General features: G+C 42.7%; 1 protein-coding gene across 1 annotated transcript in view; it reads right to left on the bottom strand.

Annotated features, from left to right (window-relative positions):
• Positions 1-17,434, bottom strand: part of LOC114361719 (uncharacterized) — a 33,201-nt gene extending 15,767 nt beyond the window's left edge. Inside the window, exons 1-14 of the mRNA XM_028316861.1 lie at positions 17,368-17,434; positions 15,981-16,124; positions 15,483-15,607; positions 13,878-14,050; positions 12,930-13,206; positions 12,410-12,659; positions 9,495-9,697; positions 8,871-9,059; positions 8,661-8,780; positions 7,811-7,953; positions 6,067-6,218; positions 5,330-5,508; positions 3,479-3,654; positions 2,227-2,643 (exon numbers count right to left, since the gene is read on the bottom strand). Coding sequence (XP_028172662.1) covers positions 2,227-2,643; positions 3,479-3,654; positions 5,330-5,508; positions 6,067-6,218; positions 7,811-7,953; positions 8,661-8,780; positions 8,871-9,059; positions 9,495-9,697; positions 12,410-12,659; positions 12,930-13,206; positions 13,878-14,050; positions 15,483-15,607; positions 15,981-16,124; positions 17,368-17,419 — 2,600 coding nt within the window. The 5' untranslated portion in view covers positions 17,420-17,434. The remainder of the gene's footprint in view (positions 1-2,226; positions 2,644-3,478; positions 3,655-5,329; positions 5,509-6,066; positions 6,219-7,810; positions 7,954-8,660; positions 8,781-8,870; positions 9,060-9,494; positions 9,698-12,409; positions 12,660-12,929; positions 13,207-13,877; positions 14,051-15,482; positions 15,608-15,980; positions 16,125-17,367) is intronic.
• Between the last annotated feature and the right edge of the window lie 1,063 nt (positions 17,435-18,497).

Below are 18,497 nucleotides of genomic sequence, written 5' to 3'. Positions count from 1 at the left end.
AACTGAAATCCACCGTGTTAGTTTGTCTTAATAGTTATTAAATCACGCATAATAATGTCTTAATCCAACGACTGAAGATTCAATTGCAACTTTAATGAAGAATTTTCCATAACGAAAATATCTTCAGGGGAGGCCTTTGACCAGCTGTGGGCGTTATTTAGCTGAAACGAACGAACGAACGAAGCATTTTCTTTTAAGTACCTATAGTTTGTGGTCTATGGCCTTATTAAGATTGTTCTGGGTTGTCACAAAAACTTTAAGCAATTTTTTACGTCCATGAAAATTGTATGAGACCCAACAAAACTTGTATAAAACTAGTGGATAAACTAAAGGATAGAGGGGAGCCCGACAGGACACTGTATCAAATTTTACAGATTTGCAAGTCGCCGGTCTCCACACTCACCAACTTTAAGGCACCAATGTAGAGTGTGACTGGATTTGACAGCCTAACCTTAACAAAGATCCATAAAATAGTTAACGTTAATAAGTTAAAGTTAAGGCTGAGTTGCACCACCTAACTTTGACTGTACTATAACAGTGTTTTTTTATGGAGATTGACAGATTTTTGACGTTTGTTAAAGTTAAAGTAAGATGGTGCAACTCAGCCTAAGTGAAGGACTATAATATACCTACCAACATTCGTCTACCCTATTATTTTTGTTACGAATTTCGCGTAGGAAAGGAACATGACGGGGGATAGGCATACAATTCTGATAAGAAACGGAAAAACTCTCGCTTGCTGAAGCGAGAGATTCACCAAATCAGTAAGTCCCAAAACGTTTAATAGAAAAGAAATCAAAGTATGTATCTCATGTCAAAGTGGCGCCGCTTTATTAGCAAAAAACTAATACGATCCCATTATTTTTATCAAAAATAAGCATGTCCAAAATATTTTAAGTCCGTTTAAAACTATCCACCATCACGTCCAGCGACTCTACGTCTAAAACCGCAGCCTCAAACGGAATTAACTTTTGACCAGCCTCACTTGACCTGCCGACTTCACTGCCTTTCCCTAAATCACTCCACGCGAACTATACTCATAGCTCTACTTACACTGGCTATAGTTTAAAAGTTAACGTCATATTATGCAAAACTCGTGGAAATGTTGATCCATTTAGAAGAAGGCCTACTCTGGAAAACGAGTTCGATGAAGTTGGGATGCGTCGCTGTCACTCACTATGGAATCTTTTCAAGTGGGAAAGGGATATAGAAAATATTTTAAAATGTTTTCGAAATTAACCCCTATGCTGGAGAGTCTACCATAGGCTTGTCATAAAATGACTGAAACGAAAAGGGAATAGAAAAATGCATTTGAATTAAAGTTTAGGTTTTTCAAGAAAGTTCTTTTATTACTAGGCGCTCCAGTACAGTAAGTACAATTTCATAATCGTTACAAGATTGAAGTTGAGTGTTTTTAATATGACTCATTTGAAAAAGTAAACTCGTATGTATAAAATTATGTTCATTTATGTGTCACTTTCATAGAAATCTAAATTTGGAGTCTACCCCGAATTCCCCATATCCAACATCCATTATTCCACTAAAAGATACAAAGCCTTTCAATTGCGAGTAATTATACTACTAATTAAGAAGGCTGATACCACATCATCACATTATAGCTATTAATACATACCCTTTGACCCCCCACACAATACCATAGGTCTATTGATGGTTATCAAATTACATTAGATGGAATATAGCTGATGCTCATGTATTCTGTAGGTTACTCCGAAAAACGCTATCCGAAGTTTCGAATGTTGCCATCTCTTTCACGCAAAGCGAGATGACAGCATGAGCGACAGTGACAGATAGACCCGAAACTAGTATACAGCGTTTCGTAGTAGTTCCCTGGTGTTGTGACATGCGGGTCCTATTACTATTGTTTGGGAATAAAAGAGGTTCTATAATGTGAGAGTATTTGTTTACTGGACTGATGGGTCACCGGGTGGTTACCGGATTACTATGGCAAAGGTCGAAGGTTTGATCCCACAATACAAATATTGAACATATTCGTTTGTATTGGTTTGGGCTTATTTATTTAAGAACCAGTTTTTTGCCAGTGACCTTGTCTATGTAGATTTAGATTAAATGTATCCTATAAATTATAGCGTATTTAATATTATGACCATGAAAAGTTATACCGGTACTTTTTACCATGTTCACGTAATACGAGTTAATATGTATGTATCTAGTTGTATAATGAAGAAAACCATTAAAACAAATGACTACTCACCAACATGCCGAAACCGGTCCACAAAGTCCACCATTGCCTTAGCCCACGCCATTCTCTTCGCTGCATCCAGCAACCCCATACATGGCTCAATATTCCCATCATGTACCCCCACGCAATACTCCTTCAGCCCCTCAAACTCCTTCTCACAGCATTTCGCGTCAAAGTCTTCCAAAAACCAGGAGTTCTCCAAAGAACTTGTGAAAAGACCATCCAAATATGGCTTTAGAACTGGTCCCAAGTACTTTTTATCGTCTTTCGCCCCTTTGTGTAGCCAGTGGAGGATGTTCTTCATGATGTTGAGGGGGTCTTTCAGGTCTTCTCTTCGGAGGTCGGGGTCTCTTCGGACCGCGTCTATCAGGCAAGCTGATGACGCGTCATAGTATTCTTTGAGCTTGTTCCACTTTTTTGACCTTGAAATAATGGCATTTTGGTTAAATATTAGGTATCCCAGGACACTGAAGAATATTTTGTTTTGTTTAGAAGTAAACCTGAATACAAAAGTATATCTCTGCTATCGTAGTGCCTCAGGGTTACATGATCTTTTTACCGTTACAGTTGATACTTCTCATGTATTCTAAAAACCATAATAATAGTACAGAACCTTATGGCATAAATGTGAAAATAACGGTCACTAACGGCCTGCGTTGAACTTTTATTATGCAATTTAGAAAAGTTTTTATTAAGTAAGTTCAAGAATAAAGTGGATTTGCAAGGAAGTTTATTCTTTGTTGGCTTCCTCAGCTCTTATAAAATTGTAGGGAACTTTCTTAGCGGTTTTGATTTTGTTTAATCTGATATCAGATGCTTTTATTGTACGCAACCCTGCATAATGTTGGGGTAGCAGGCTCGAATTTAAAGGCCAAATGGTCTCTCTCATCAAGATATCCTGCCTAGGACTATTCTCGTTCCCTTCTCTGGACCTACAGCTTCATGTTACGTCAATAAAAACCAGTGAAAGCCAAGCATGTCCCATGGGAAGTTAAACTAACGTTGGACCCGCAACAGTTAATCAGAAATAATAGGAGTTCGCCGTCAAGGATTGACTTCCCAAATGTCCTTTAGAGCTGAGCGGATGAAATATGAAAAACCAAGGTAAAACTAATCTTCAGAGAGAAATATAGGCATGGACTGAGATGATGAGATGAGAACTCATCCTGTGAGCTGTTACAATAAATTTTAATGCAGAAGCACGGAAGTATGTTTCTGTCACGGTGAGATGAATATAACAAACAGCAGAAATAGTACCTGTACTGAAACAGTTCCCTGTCGAACTCGCCCAAGCTTCTGTATTGTAAGGTGTTCAAGTAAAGGTCTCGAGCCTGGTCCAGAGCGATGGCGAGGATGTGAATCAGCTCCTCTATGGGCTCATCACCCGGAGCCGTTGCTTGGATCAGGTTGGCGCGGAAGTTGCTGTGGCTTTCCTGATAATTGAGAATATCATGGAATAAGGAAATACATTGAAACATTTGGAGATGGATCATGATTATTTGTGGCATAATGTCTTGAGAAAGGTATTAATAAAAGGAGTTATTCCTCAACGACTATCCACGAGTCTAATAAATAGAAGACATGCGTACTGTATCCGAACCACCAGCAGCTGTCTCCTGTAGTACTTTGGACCGAAACCCGGCTTCATCTCCCTGTTGGTTCTCCCAACGGCTGAACAGGACCATCTCCTGGGATTCCCACGGAGTCAGGAATATCTATTGGTGAAGTAGTCCTAACCACCAGGCTATTAAGAACTGCCTATACCCAAACCACCATGCCATTGGGAAATGGTTCATACCAGATATTGCACCTTGTTACTTACGCAAACCACCATGTTCTTGCACCGCATCAGCTCATTGGCCAGTCGCCACAAGTATCACAGCTGTCTCCTGGAGTACGCTGACCCGGAGCCCGCCTTCATCTCCCAGTTGAGGCTATACCAGCGGCTGAAGAGAACTGTCTTCAGGGATTCCGTTCTTTGCAAAGTAAACTGATACCCGAACAAAACTGGTAGCCTTATTTAGACTGTGTCATGCCAAATATTGTACCTAGGAACTTACACAAACCACCATGTTCTTGCAGCGCACCAGCTCGTTGGCCACTCGCCACAAGTACCGCAGCTGTCTCCTGGAGTACGCCAACCTGGAGCCAGCCTTCATCTCTCTGTTGAGACTCTCTCAGTGGCCGAATAGAACCCTCTGGAGATTATGGAATCTCTTGATGATACTGATGATGACGTATGGCATTAAGCTCGCCTTTTTGTACAGAACATTGTTGTGTGTGCAATAAAGTCTTTAAATAAATAAATACTTACCTGTACTCGAACCCTCTAAGCCAAATAGCTATCAAGAGCTGGGACATACCAGATGTTGTATCTTAGAACTTACACAAACCACCATGTTCTTGCAGCGCACCAGCTCGTTGGCCACTCGCCACAAGTATCGCAGCTGTCTCATGGAGTACGCTGACCCGGAGCCCGCCTTCATCTCCCAGTTGAGGCTATACCAGCGGCTGAAGAGAACTGTCTCCAGGGATTCCGTTCTTTGCGAAGTAAACTGATACCCAAACCAGACTGGTAGCCTTATCCAGGCTGCGTCTTGCCAGATATAGTACCTAGGAACTTACACAAACCACCATGTTCTTGCAGCGCACCAGCTCGTTGGCCACTCGCCACAAGTATCGCAGCTGTCTCCTGGAGTACGCTGACCCGGAGCCCGCCTTCATCTCCCAGTTGAGGCTATACCAGCGGCTGAAGAGAACTGTCTTCAGGGATTCCGTTCTTTGCGAAGTAAACTGATACCCGAACAAAACTGGTAGCCTTATTTAGACTGTGTCATGCCAAATATTGTACCTAGGAACTTACACAAACCACCATGTTCTTGCACCGGACTAGTTCGTTGGCCACTCGCCATAGGTACCGCAGCTGTCTCCTGGAGTACGCTGGACCCGGAGCCAGCCTTCATCTCTCTGTTGATACTCTCTCAGTGTCTGAAGAGAACCCTATAGAGAATATGGAATATCTTGGTGATACTTACCTGTACTCGAACCCTCTAAGCTAAATAGCCATCAAGAGCTGGGACATACCAGATGTTGTATCTTAGAACTTACACAAACCACCATGTTCTTGCACCGCACCAGCTCGTTGGCCACTCGCCACAAGTATCGCAGCTGTCTCCTGGAGTACGCTGGACCGGAGCCTGCCTTCATCTCTCGGTTGAGACTCTCCCAACGGCTGAAGAGGACGGTTTCTAGGGACTCCGATGGCGTCGGCGGTATCTCTTCGGTGCCTGATATTTAATAGAATTATCATTCACTATATGAAAGGGAAAAGATGTTTCTTACTCACTAATTTAAAATCATTCATCCCTCGGTCTACAAAAAAGGTTATAACGCTTCTCCAAAGTTTCGAAAAGCAAAAATTGTTACAGCAGTCATGTTAATGTATAGCCCGCTGGCTGCCACAATCTATTCAGGGAGAATATTTCACGGAGGAATAACTGCGGGCTTCCTTTAAAAAAAGGGCTGATCCTAAAAAAAGGGTAAAGGCACTGAAGAAGAAGGTAGTTAAGGGGCTGATCATCTCTTTTCATTTGGTGAGATGCAGGCCAAGGTTCCCCCGTTATGGTTTAAGAAGCTATTTACACTATAAGAGTAGGCGCACACCGTTGATTTTTAGTTGGCCGATAGTTGTGCCCGATTTTATAAACTGTATAAAGAATCGGCCAAATCGAATCGGCGTAGTGTGCGCACTCCCATACATGCCCATACTGATCAATTACCTGTCCGACTAAACTATCGGCCGACGAAAAATCAACGGTGTGCGCCTACTCTTAAGATTAGCAAACCTGTAGCCCTCTGAAGGTGCAGCAGACAGTTCCTGAGGCACGCAGCGTCGGAGCCCCACTCGGCGTCGCGCCCCCCGCGCCGCACCACCGCGCCCCGCTCCACCCCGCATACGTAACCAGCCACGCCGCCGCGGAGGCAGATTGACACTAGTCTACAATGGAGGGATGTCAAAGTCAAAGTCAAAATTTCTTTATAATTGTTTAGACTAATAAATAGTTCTTACAAATCGTCATTTTGCTCTTAAGGAGCCTCTACATGTCTCATAATCTTTTTACCCTACCAGCGCTTCGAGACCAACATTTGGCAAGTGCTGCGAAGAAGCGCCGCAAAAAACTCAGTCACCACTGTCTGCCGGTTAATATAAATAAATAGAAAATAGCAGTAGTCGATTCAGGAGCAGTTCACTGAATTTACCATGCATTCTTGTATAGTGTATAATGGGTATACAATATTGCGTGGTATATTAAACAAGGTAGTGACGTGCTAATATCTAGACTTACAAATTACTAGTTAAATACTAGTAGAAATGACTCGCATACATGAATTGGAATAACTTGGATTGACCAGTCCCCGAAAGCAGCGCCTGTTCACAGACATGACGAGTGAACCAGCCATCGCTTCACTCGACCATATTAGAGATGGTGAACTTTAACCTGAGGCAGGCAGCGTGTAAGGTCGCGGGAGGTACCTGGATGCAACCGGCGCAGGACCGGTCTTTGTGGAAATCCTTGGGGGAGGCCTTTGTCCAGCAGTGGACGTCTTTCGGCTGAAACGAACGAACGAACGAACTTTAACCGCCTAAACCTTTAATGGTTTAACCGCCTCTGTGGTCTAGAGTAAGACCACCTGCTTCAGACGCAGAGGTCCCGGGTTCAATTCCCAGTGGGCAGATTTTTCTGTTCGGTTTGGTTGGTGGTTAGGGCTTGTTCTAAGTCCGCCTGGCTAGCTACCACCATCTTACCTAAGTCTGTCGCCATAACAACAATGTTAACAGCATGTTGTGTTCCGGCAGTAGGTAAGAGGTAAGATAGCCAGTTCCTCCATAGTTGAGGATTCCGGGTGAAGCTCGCTTCCACCTTCGGCCTGATCATCACTTACCATCAGGTGAGATACAGGCCAAGAGCTTCCTCGTTGTGGATAAAAAAAAACTTCCAGCGATTTTGTTCTAAATCAGTACTAGCCAGCGGTTTAAAACTCCAGCGATTATTAGTGTCGGCGCAAATGGGCCACCGACCACAGCCAACGGTGGCCAGCGACGGCGACTTAACACACTTTTTAAATTTTGTATAATAGACGCATCACGCGCACACGTGTATCGGGTGACGGCCACTCGCTACAGCAGTGTCCGCGACTCGTCACTACACTTTTTGTATAGTGGTGAGTCGCGTCGCCGTCGCTGGCCACCGGTGGCTGTGGTCGGTGGCCCATTTGCGCCGAGCCTTATAGATGCTTATAGTCTAAATCAGAGCTATCTAAAATCTATATCAGCCACCAGGAGTCTATTTCCAAGGTTGCAATGCAAAACTAAGCAAAGTATTACGAGTAGGGGACTAGTACTAGTAGGTAGTGCATATTTTAAAGACATAATTATACAAAACGCTGAGCCGGAAAAGGATTTTTATTTTCTAAAAATCTAAATTATTTACCGTAGAAGTTTCTTACAAAGGAATCAACATTGAAATGGTTTCCCTTTTACAGTTGCTCAAATAAAATGTTTTCAATCTGTTCAAAATTAAAACTCACTCATCCAGTATGAGCAGCAGGTGGTGCGGCGCGTGCGCTGACACGCACACACGTGCATGCGTTTGCGCATACGCGGCGCATCGGTGTGCGCGCCTTCGTAGAGCGCACATAGCCATGTAGCGGCTTACTACGCGAAGTGTGCCCTGGGGAGGACAAATACATAATATGTTCACTGTCATCATAAGTTGCTATGTCTGGCATAGTGGTCCATGTACCGGTATACTCGCATAGTGACTGAGTTTCTAGCCCCAGCTTCTTTTCAACACTGTAGTGATAGGTAAAAATTATCCAGTGACATGTGTTTTTAGCACCCACCGCCCCGCTGTCACCCTGACCGCTTCCGTAGCCAGGAATAGCTGGGCCACCGGAGACAGGGGGCCTAGTCGCTGTTTTAAAACTTTCTGAACACATTTTTTTTCGTCAGAAAAATACACAAATTTTTATACCCACCAACCGCAGGAGCAGCTAGTGGGTTATTATGTGGAGTTCTCCCTGCCAGAAGGGCAGGACCTGTCCACAAAAAACCTGACGTTACCCTCGGTAAGCCATATGATTCGGGAACGCGGCACATCACTATCGGCGTTTTTCCATAAGCATTCGTCCGCGTTAAACGTCCCTAGCTACCTGAACCTCCTATTGACGGCTACACATACTTGATAAATCCCCTCCCTCATCTTATCAATGAACGCGTTCAAGGCACCCGCGATCCTGGCTACAGTGCGCATCCAGTTTCGCTTCCAATGCTGGATGCCACAGCTGCCAGATTGCTGAGCGCTCGACGCACACCACCGAGGAAAGCGGGCCTACTGCTGCTGCGTAGGAACCCTAGATGAATAGATTCCATAGATACCTGATACACTCCCTCCCTCATCTTGTCAATAAGCGCGCTCAAGGCCCCAGCGATCCTGGCTACAGTGGATTGGTCTGAGCAGTGCGCGTCCAGGGTCGCTTCCAGAGCCGGGTGCCATAGCTGCCAGGTCGCTGATCGCTCACCGCACACTACTGAGAAAAGCTAACCCACTGCTACTAATAACTCTGGATGAATAGACTCAGTAGATACCTGATACACTCCTTCTCTCATCTTGTCAATAAGCGCGTTCAAGGCCCCAGCGATCCTGGCTACAGTGGACTGGTCTGAGCAGTGCGCGTCCAGGGTCGCTTCCAATGCAGGGTGCCACAGCTGCCAGGTGGCTGACCGCTCACCGCACACCACCGAGGATGGTGGGCCTACCGCCGCTGCGTAGTAACCCTGGATGTTATAGACTTTAATATTATGGATGCCATACGATAATGTCTTAAGTGCGCATTTCATTATTACACATACATCATGCTGGTGTCAACACCTTGGGAGGCATGGGAAAACCACTTAAAAGTATCAAGTATTAAACAACAGAAGTGAAAAGAGAATTAATGAAACAGCATTCTCCAATTACTCTCTTAAAAGACAACCCCACTGAAATTATGAATGCCAATGAGCGGTATGAAGACTAAGTCTCATACATAAAAAAAATACATGGAGTAGTAAATTCAGGAGTAGCTACTAAGGTCAACTCACTCATGAGTCAACTTTAGCTGCTAGTATTGATTTCGGTTTTTGATCGAGAGCGGAGCAGCAAAAATGAGGATACTAGAAGAAGAGGAGGATGAGGAAAATAAGAAGGATGCTAAAGTCAAAAAACCTTACCCCTTGAGCGCTAGTATAGTGCAGCATAGCCAGCGGATGCGTTAACGGCACCCTGGTGGTGTAAGCCGCGGCGTTGCAGCCTTCCACCCTGGCTCCGAGCACCAGCTTGGCTTCAGCCTGACCTCCACCCACCCGTACCATCACCCAAGCTGCTCCCTCTACTATGGCCAGTCGGCGATCGGAACTAGTCTGGGTGGTGGTTGCTAGGGAAATAAATATGTCTTTAAAGATAACACCAAAAACTTTGTTGAAATTTTAACATCACCGTTTACACTGGAGCACAAAGAAAAAAGGTCGGTTAGAAAATCTTTTACATCTTCAAAAGTACCTGGTCAAGCTTTTGGTTTTTTGGTCTGAAGCAACCTATTTTAAATATCGCCTCGTTCTTATTTCTTCTTGTAATCTTACTCTAAAAGGGTAGACAGTGTCCTACCTAATGATGCCTTGGTTACTCGAGAGTCGAGAATCATTAATACAAGTACTTACAACTCAGAAATATAAGTTCAGAAACGTCTCGTTTACCCACCCAGAGGGTCCCGTCACTGCCGTCTATTGTATTTGTTGAAATAATATTTACATTGTGGATCGTATCAAAAAGTTTTCCTCGCTACAATTGCTCAGCGAAAATTAAAAAGTTGTGCAAAACTACAATAACAGGTGACAGCAAGTTCAACAAGCGGCGTAACTGGGACATAATGAACTGTCCAACTTTAACGAGCTTCCAGATTTCCCACAGTTCGTAATAATATGCGTCGGGAACAGTGTCGTATAAATACTTGTTACTAAATCCAAAAATATATTCTACTTTGAGTCTGTTAATATCGCTGTATCATACTAAACCTCCTCAAGGCATCTATTTTAACACACTATGTGTATTTGTAAGAGATACAAACCTATTCATCCGAAGAGCTCACACAAAATATCTTTGTATATGTTAAGGTAAATGCGATAAATTGAAAATTATTAATAATCGCCGGTTATTCCTACCTATCTCGCTGTTATTACATAATATCTTTTGAAGTGTGAGAAAGATGACTGACTTAAGACTATTGGGACAGACACATTACAAATAACTAGTTAGAACGTTATTTTATTCGGTATAATACGTTTACAAAAAGACGCCTTAGGTAACTTATTTAATGATTTCGCCGTTTTAATAAAGACTTACACTGAAAAATATTTACATTTAGTTATTTGGTAAATATCTAAATTGACAGAGGTTTTGATAATACGATTATTTTACCAAACCTCTGCGTTATCAACTCTACGAATCAAGAGCTGGTTATGACACCACCTGTCTCTGACGTCACACTCACCCCGCTCCAGGTAGCAGTAGTGGTAGAAGCAGGCGCCTGCACACACCGCTTCACCAGCTCCCTCAGTGCTCCGCCACCAGTCTCTGACGTCACAGTACACGCCACCCNCTTGGTTAGTCGAGAATCATTAATACAAGTACTTACAAGTCAGAAATATAAGTTCAGAAACGTCTCGTTTACTCACCCACCCAGAGGGTCCCGTCACTGCCGTCTATTGTATTTGTTGAAATAATATTTACATTGTGGATCGTATCAAAAAGTTATCTTCGCTACAATCGCTCAGAGCAAATTGAAAAGTTGTGCAAAACTACAATAACATGTCACAGTAAGTTCAACAAGCGGCGTAACTGGGACATAATGAACTGTCATCAACTGTCCAACTTTAACGAGTTCCCAGATTTCCCACAGTTCACAATAATATGCGTCAGAAACATTGTCGTATGTTACTACATGTTATTAAATCCAAAAATGGACAAAAATGTCTGTTACATCCCTGTTTCAAACTGAACCGCCTCAAGGCATCTATTTTAACACTCTATGTATATATTTGATTTAAGAGATACAAACCTATTCATCCGAGGAACTCACACAAAATATGTTTACTTGCTGTTATTATTCATCTTTTGAAATTTTTTCTGTACTGAGAAAGATGCTTACTTGAGTCCATTAGGATTTGGGACTTTTGGAACAGACCATTACAAGTATTAGTCAGAACGTCCAATGCATTTACTAATAAAGACAACTGGAGTCATATTTTTCAGTAATTTTGTCATAAACTTGAATAAAATAATGTATTGAAAAATATTGATGTTTATTTAGTCGGTAATCTAAATTCACAGACTTTTTAAAAAATACGAACATTCTAAACCACTACGTTATCAACTCTACAAAACAAGAGCTATGACTGCATAATATAGCAAATGCAGATGATAGTTGTCAACATAACATTCTACGCTATATCATGCTATAGCAGCTGTACAGCGTCAACCAGCAAGTGTAAGGAGAAGTTCGTCAGAGCCCGGCAAGTTTCCGCCGCCTAACAAGCTCTACTGTGGCGCTGAGCTGTACAAAGGCTGTATAACTAGCTGCCGCTAGTTGTATCATCTCAATGCGTAAAAAACTAGTTCATTTATGATTGAAAATTCTTCTTTTGAGAAAGAAAGAAAATATATTTATTTGTTACACATTTTAAAAAACACATTTCAATACTTAACAATTTAATAAAGTTATTAGGAAATGATTCCAAGAATGTTTGTTTTTAATTGATATTGCAATCATTACGAAAACCTAATTTTACAAAAACCTAACTTTTCGAAAACCTATCTTTCCGAAACCCTAATTTTACAAAAACCTAACTTTTCGAAAACCTATCTTTCCGAAACCCTAACTTTACGAAAACCTAACTTTACAAAAACGTAACTTACGAAAACCTAACTTCGTGAAAACCTAACTTTTCAAAAACCTAACTTACGAAAATCTAACTTTCCGAAAAATTAACTTTACGAAAACCTAACTTTGCAACAACCTACTTTGCGAAAACCTAACATTCCAAAATTTTTGCCACCTGTCTCTGACGTCACAGTACACTAGTATACTCACCCCGCTCCAGGTAGCAGTAGTGGTAGGGGCGGGCGCGGGCGGCGGCGCGCGCGCACTGCACCCGCGCGCATGCGCACAGCGCGCCACCAGCTCCACCCAGCGCTCCACCAGCTGTCTCTGACGTCACACTCACCCCGCTCCAGGTAGCAGTAGTGGTAGGGGCGGGCGCGGGCGGCGGCGCGCGCGCACTGCACCCGCGCGCATGCGCACAGCGCGCCACCAGCTCCACCCAGCGCTCCACCAGCTGTCTCTGACGTCACACTCACCCCGCTCCAGGTAGCAGTAGTGGTAGGGGCGGGCGCGGGCGGCGGCGCGCGCGCACAGCACCCGCGCGCCTGCGCACAGCGCGCCACCAGCTCCACCCAGCGCTCCACCACCTGTCCTGACGTCACACTCACCCCGCTCCAGGTAGCAGTAATGGTAGGGGCGGGGGCGGGCGGCGGCGCGCGCGCACAGCACCCGCGCGCCTGCGCACAGCGCGCCACCAGCTCCACCCTGCGCTCCACCACCTGTCTCTGACGTCACACTCACCCCGCTCCAGGTAGCAGTAGTGGTAGAAGCAGACGCCTGCACACACCGCTTCACCAGCTCCCTCAGTGCTCCGCCACCTGTCCCTGACGTCACAGTACACGCCACCCATCTCTGACGTCACAGCACACTCACCCCGCTCCAGGTAGCAGTAGTGGTAGGGGCGGGCGCGGGCGGCGGCGCGCGCGCACAGCACCCGCGCGCCCCCACCCCCGCGCGCCTGCGCACAGCGCGCCACCAATTCCACCCAGCGCTCCACCACTTTGTCTCTGACCGACAAATTAATTTCGTTATAACACTATCGCCCGCATTCACAAACATTACTATTAGGTCTCACAGTGCGCGAGGACGCACAGGGTGACACACGAACCAATCACAGAGCTCTATTCAACGCTGTGCGTTCGATTTGCTGCTTCACTTAAGCAAGCATCGTTTGTAAATACAGCCGTAAACTTGGCTTGATTACGTCAGACATTGTAAAACCATGTAGATCCTGCTGAACCACCTGATTCTGGACAACTAGCTCGTTACTCCACCTAACTTGGAGCACTTTGATTCTGACTGACAAATGTGGAAGATGGTTATCATCAATCGTTATGCCAATAAATTAAGGGCCTGGACTCCTTACACCTCCGAAAGGTTCCAAATTCCAATATTATCACCATGAACGGTAATTAAAAGGAACCTAGGACCGTAAGAGGCAGAAGCTCTAGTCCAGATAAGAGGCTCTGGACTTTATTAAACCAGCCTTTAAAGGTTTTTGATGACCGTCGCTGAGTGGCGAGGGAGACCCTTAAACTCACAGTCAAGGATAATGAAGGGAGGAGAAAGGTAGTCATCTCATCCTCTTCATTATGGGTTTATGAAATAAGCCAATAAGTGGTGGTATTTTCAGCAAGCCACAAACCCATTTTACTCTCCTCTAAAACCATTTTCTTACCTGCACAGATACCCAGAAGGTGTCATGAACTCCTCCCATTTATCAGCGTCCCTGCCAGCCAGCCTGATCTTCCCGTACCCCAGGGGCCCGTCCTGCAGGCGGCAGTTGTCGCCGCTGTTCAGGACGGGCAGGGAATCCAGGGTCACCAGGTATTCCAGGGAGCGGGAACGCATCTGATGACGCAGATGATGCTGTTTATTTGTCAGGAACATTTTACGGAGATATTCAGCACTAGTATTATTTAATAATTTACAAAAATGTACATATTAATTAATGTTATTTAACTAAAAAGATTAAAATAAAATTTATTATTAAATAAACAAAAAACCCAACTGCGTAAAAATGAACTAAAAAGATAAAAAACAAGACAACTCAGCATTAGTGTTCACAAATGCAGTCGGAGGCATCAAATACATATCACCAACAAAAGAATTGTCATTGAGGCCTCCGACTGCATTTGTGAACACTAAGGCTGAGTTGTCTTGTTTTAATCTCATCATTCGTTCTATTTTACGCAGTTAGTTTTTTTGCTTATTTTTACCTACTTATAATCACTGAAAACTTTTTAAAATTCATTTAAAATCATTCGTTTCATTCCCTGGACTAATTTTATCAATGTAACACTTCTCAATTTATTCCCAAAGTCATCTGACAACTTTAGAGCCATTATTCAAATCCTGTGGTTTCGCTCCGGCAATAAAACCAGGGTCAATAAAACTTTCTCATTGCCGGGTTGTCGTAGCACTTGTCAACCGAAACTTTTACGAGCAGAGAAAATGTTTTTTTAGCTGAATCTGGAGCCATTTCATTAGAGATATTGAGTTAGTGAACATTTTCATCAATTTTACTCATTTATTTAGGTAAATGTGTTGTTTGCTTGTTAAAATAAATATGTGACGTCCCGTACGGACACATTTTAGATTCTAAGGCTGGGTTGCACCATCTTACTTTGACTTTAACTTATTTTAAAAAATCTGTCAAACTCCATACAAAGAACACCGGTTATCGTTATAGTTACGGTCAAAGTTAGGTAGTGCAACTCAGCCTTAATAAGATAGCATTCCATGTTATAATCATTACTAGCTAACCCGGCGAACTTTGTTCCGCCTTAATGGCAATAAATAAGCAGACTTTTTTTTAATTTCGAACGGGATAAAAAGTATCCTATGTCCTTCTCCTGGCTCTAAACTACCTCCCTGACAATTTTCAGCTAAATCGGTTCAGCCGTTCTTGAGTTATAAGTGGAGTAACTAACACGACTTTCTTTTATATATATAGATTTACTTGTCGTTTAATATGAATGTTCTTTAAATCTTAATCTAACTATATTCTTCACCTACCCTTCGATGCTTCGACTCAGTTAGCAATCTATTCAAAAGAACCCCACAAGAAATTCAAGAACTATGTAAATCTTTCTAGCTCTACCGTGTCTAAATATTTGAAATAAAATTAGTTTTTCTTTTCCCAAGTGTGAACTGTGCTTCATATAATATCCAAATCAATATGCTATAAATACCTAACTTTGCAAAGCTTGAAATAGAATTAACTTTATTGACACATTTACTTGACTCTCAACTTTTAATGTAACAAAGAAACCGATCATACCTTCTTCCCTCTGTGCAAAGCTATAAGATGGCAGCACCTAAAGCGAGGGTCCCTCTGGCCTGCTCCGTCCACGATCCTCTGGACCAATCCCTCCACTGCACCTTCCATCTCAGTCGTCATCCGGCCTGGATACAAAGAACAACATTAATCCATTAGTAGTGGCAGAAATATAGCCATCATATTTTGGAGCTTATTTACTTTTCATAAAGTCGAAAGCCAATTTGACGTTTCGTGCCCTATACATAGATGGTCAAAAAAGTAAAAGACTTCTGGAGCAATCCCTCCATCGTCGTCATACTTGGATTCAATGATAATTAATCGTTTTTGTAACATTTGCCTTCATACTTTGAATGTTAATAATATTTCTGATCAACTTCAGTTCGGTGTGATTGACAGTCAACAGACTATCCCTAGTTCCCGCCACTTCAAAAACCCATAAACCCTTTATTTTCAAGACTTATCTTTAAATATTGAATCGTAACTAGCTCTTTATCGTACCTTTCTGGTCATCCTCATTCAGCGCGTCCACATAAGAGTTGAGGGCTCGGAGCTGGTTGGCGGTGAACTTCAGCCCGGTGGTTGGCAACCGGAGATCTGTGCCGGGGACCTCGCCAGCCACTGCTGATGCCCCGGAACCCATTGCTGGAAGGGATTTAACTTTTAGATATTTTTTGATTCGTGGTTTCAACCGAATTATGTCAACCACTGGACAACAACGACTTGTAAAAGCGCTTTTTAGAATAAATAACATTTTTGACTTGTTAAGACTGGTCCTACGCTCTGCTTGTATCCAGGTGCTTCCCGCGACCTTTACCAGATTTTCGATCCACCGAGTGGAGGGCTGCCTACACTACGTTTACCAACCCGTGGTCGCCACTCGAGAACTTTTCTGGCCCTATCGGCTATTAGATCTGCGATCTATGTACTTCGCCCACTGCTAGTAATTTAAGCAATTCTCTGGGCTATATCAGTGACTTTGGTTCTCCTACGAATCTCATATCTGATTCGATCATGTAGAGAAATCTCCGAGCGTAGCTAGCTCCATCGTATTTTTGGACTATAAAAATTGGAATGCTCCAGAACCGAAACAATAACCTTGAAACAAAACTACCGTAGGTGACCATATCGATTGTGTAACATCGATCATGCGCGCGCACAATGCCAGATCAACATGGCGGCACTTCCGCCGGAAACGCATTATCTGCCGGTCAAGCGCAGGTGACCGTGGGGTGATGCTGCACTCTAATGTATGCTAACGTTGGTTATTCGGTTAATGGTGTGGATCATTAATACGAGTAACATTGAGCGTTTGTTTTCGGTCAATATTACTCGGTAAATATACAACTGAAATTTGTTAAGATTCGTTTCAAAAATAGACCCAAAACTCTTACACTTTGAAGCATACGAATCACACACATAGACCAAATACTGTTAATATCGAAATTATAGTATCTCAGGTACATTAAGAATCCCCTTTTTATGTATTCTCATAAGAACTCAAACAGTACAGTCAGTATTAAATAGTTCGTGACACCCGAAGTACATTTGGAATAAGGTTGTGTTATCAAATTTGATAACTAGGTATTTGACGCCGATTGTAGGTACATAGTTCACTTAAAAATGGGATATAGGTATGTTACATTATTTGATTTAACGCAACCTCTTGACGCAATAAATTACTTTTTTTGGGTCATCATTCGTTTTATCTCAATGGCGTAACAAAGGCCTTCCTTATCTTACATATTTTAGCCGGAGATTATTCCACAAATCTCCGACCGCGATACAAGCCCTGCGAGACGAGCTATGAATCATATATTGCACACATTCAACCGAGTTCTTAAGGTGAAAAGATTCAAAACTTTTTTTAAACTTTTATAGACTTCACCTTCTGTGACTGAGTTTCTTGCGCTGCATCTTCTCAGCACTGGTCCATTCATTGCCCCGAAGTTGTGGTAGGGTTAATACTGGGACGTGTAAGTGCTTTTTAAAAGCCTACTTGCAAAATAGAATGAGTTTTATGTAGAGTGGCTGGGTCTGAAAATAGTGATAACCTAGTTTTAATTTATTTAAACGATTAATACCCACTTTGCACTGCAGCATTTCAATCTTTCATGGTCACAACAACGATAACCTTTTTGTATTTATTTTCGGATTTTATGGCACAGTTTCAGACGCAATGATTACGGATGAATTACAAAAACTTTTGTACTTCATCAACAAATTTTGATACCTAGCATATGGCGCTATGATTACGGATGAGTCACAAAAACTCTTTGTCACGGTGGAAATTTTGATACCTAGCATAATAAGAAATTCTAACAAAAATGCCTACTCAAATAGAAGTCTGTAAGCGTTCACTCTTAGGCTGAATTTAACCGTAACTACTACCCGTTCGCGCTAAGTTTGCCGGTCCGTGAATGCGCGCCCCCTCCTCCAACCGCGATTAAACGTAATTAAGTGTTTTATTTTACGCAAATACACAATTTTTATCAATATTAATAAATAAAAAATATTTTCAATATAGTTTGCTATAGTTATAGACGCTTTCCTTCGAGTGATGTCATATCGCCAGCGGCAAACTTATCGCGAACGGTTAAGTATACCTTATACCTAAGTAGAGCAGAAGTCTAATCTGCATGTCGGTATAGTACGAGGGGCGGCTGAAAAGTTTTGAGCCTAGGGTATTAAAAATGCCGATAGAAAAGTATAAAAAATATATTTTCCTACTTTATCTCCCTCTACTATAACGCACTTCTTACATTTGTGTAAAAGAGCTTTTAACCCACTGAAAAAAAATTTGCAATCTTTGCCTTCGAAATGAGCCTTTAACACCGCCTCCATTTCTTTGTCGCTCAAAAATCTTCGTTCCTGAAGGTCTTTTTTCCAATTTTAGAATTAGACAAAATAGTTAGGGATTCGGACTAAACTGTGTAGTGGGTGATTAATTTCCTGAACACTAATTTTACCCGAGGCAAGCGATGCAACATGCGCGATGTACGCGGGCGAATTATCTTG

The sequence above is a fragment of the Ostrinia furnacalis genome, unplaced genomic scaffold (genome assembly GCF_004193835.3).
Source record: "Ostrinia furnacalis isolate ACB-3 unplaced genomic scaffold, ASM419383v2 OfSCF5941, whole genome shotgun sequence".
Classification (NCBI taxonomy): Eukaryota; Metazoa; Arthropoda; class Insecta; order Lepidoptera; family Crambidae; genus Ostrinia; species Ostrinia furnacalis.
Note: the sequence above shows the minus strand (reverse complement) of the source record. Positions and strands in the feature narration are given on the sequence as shown.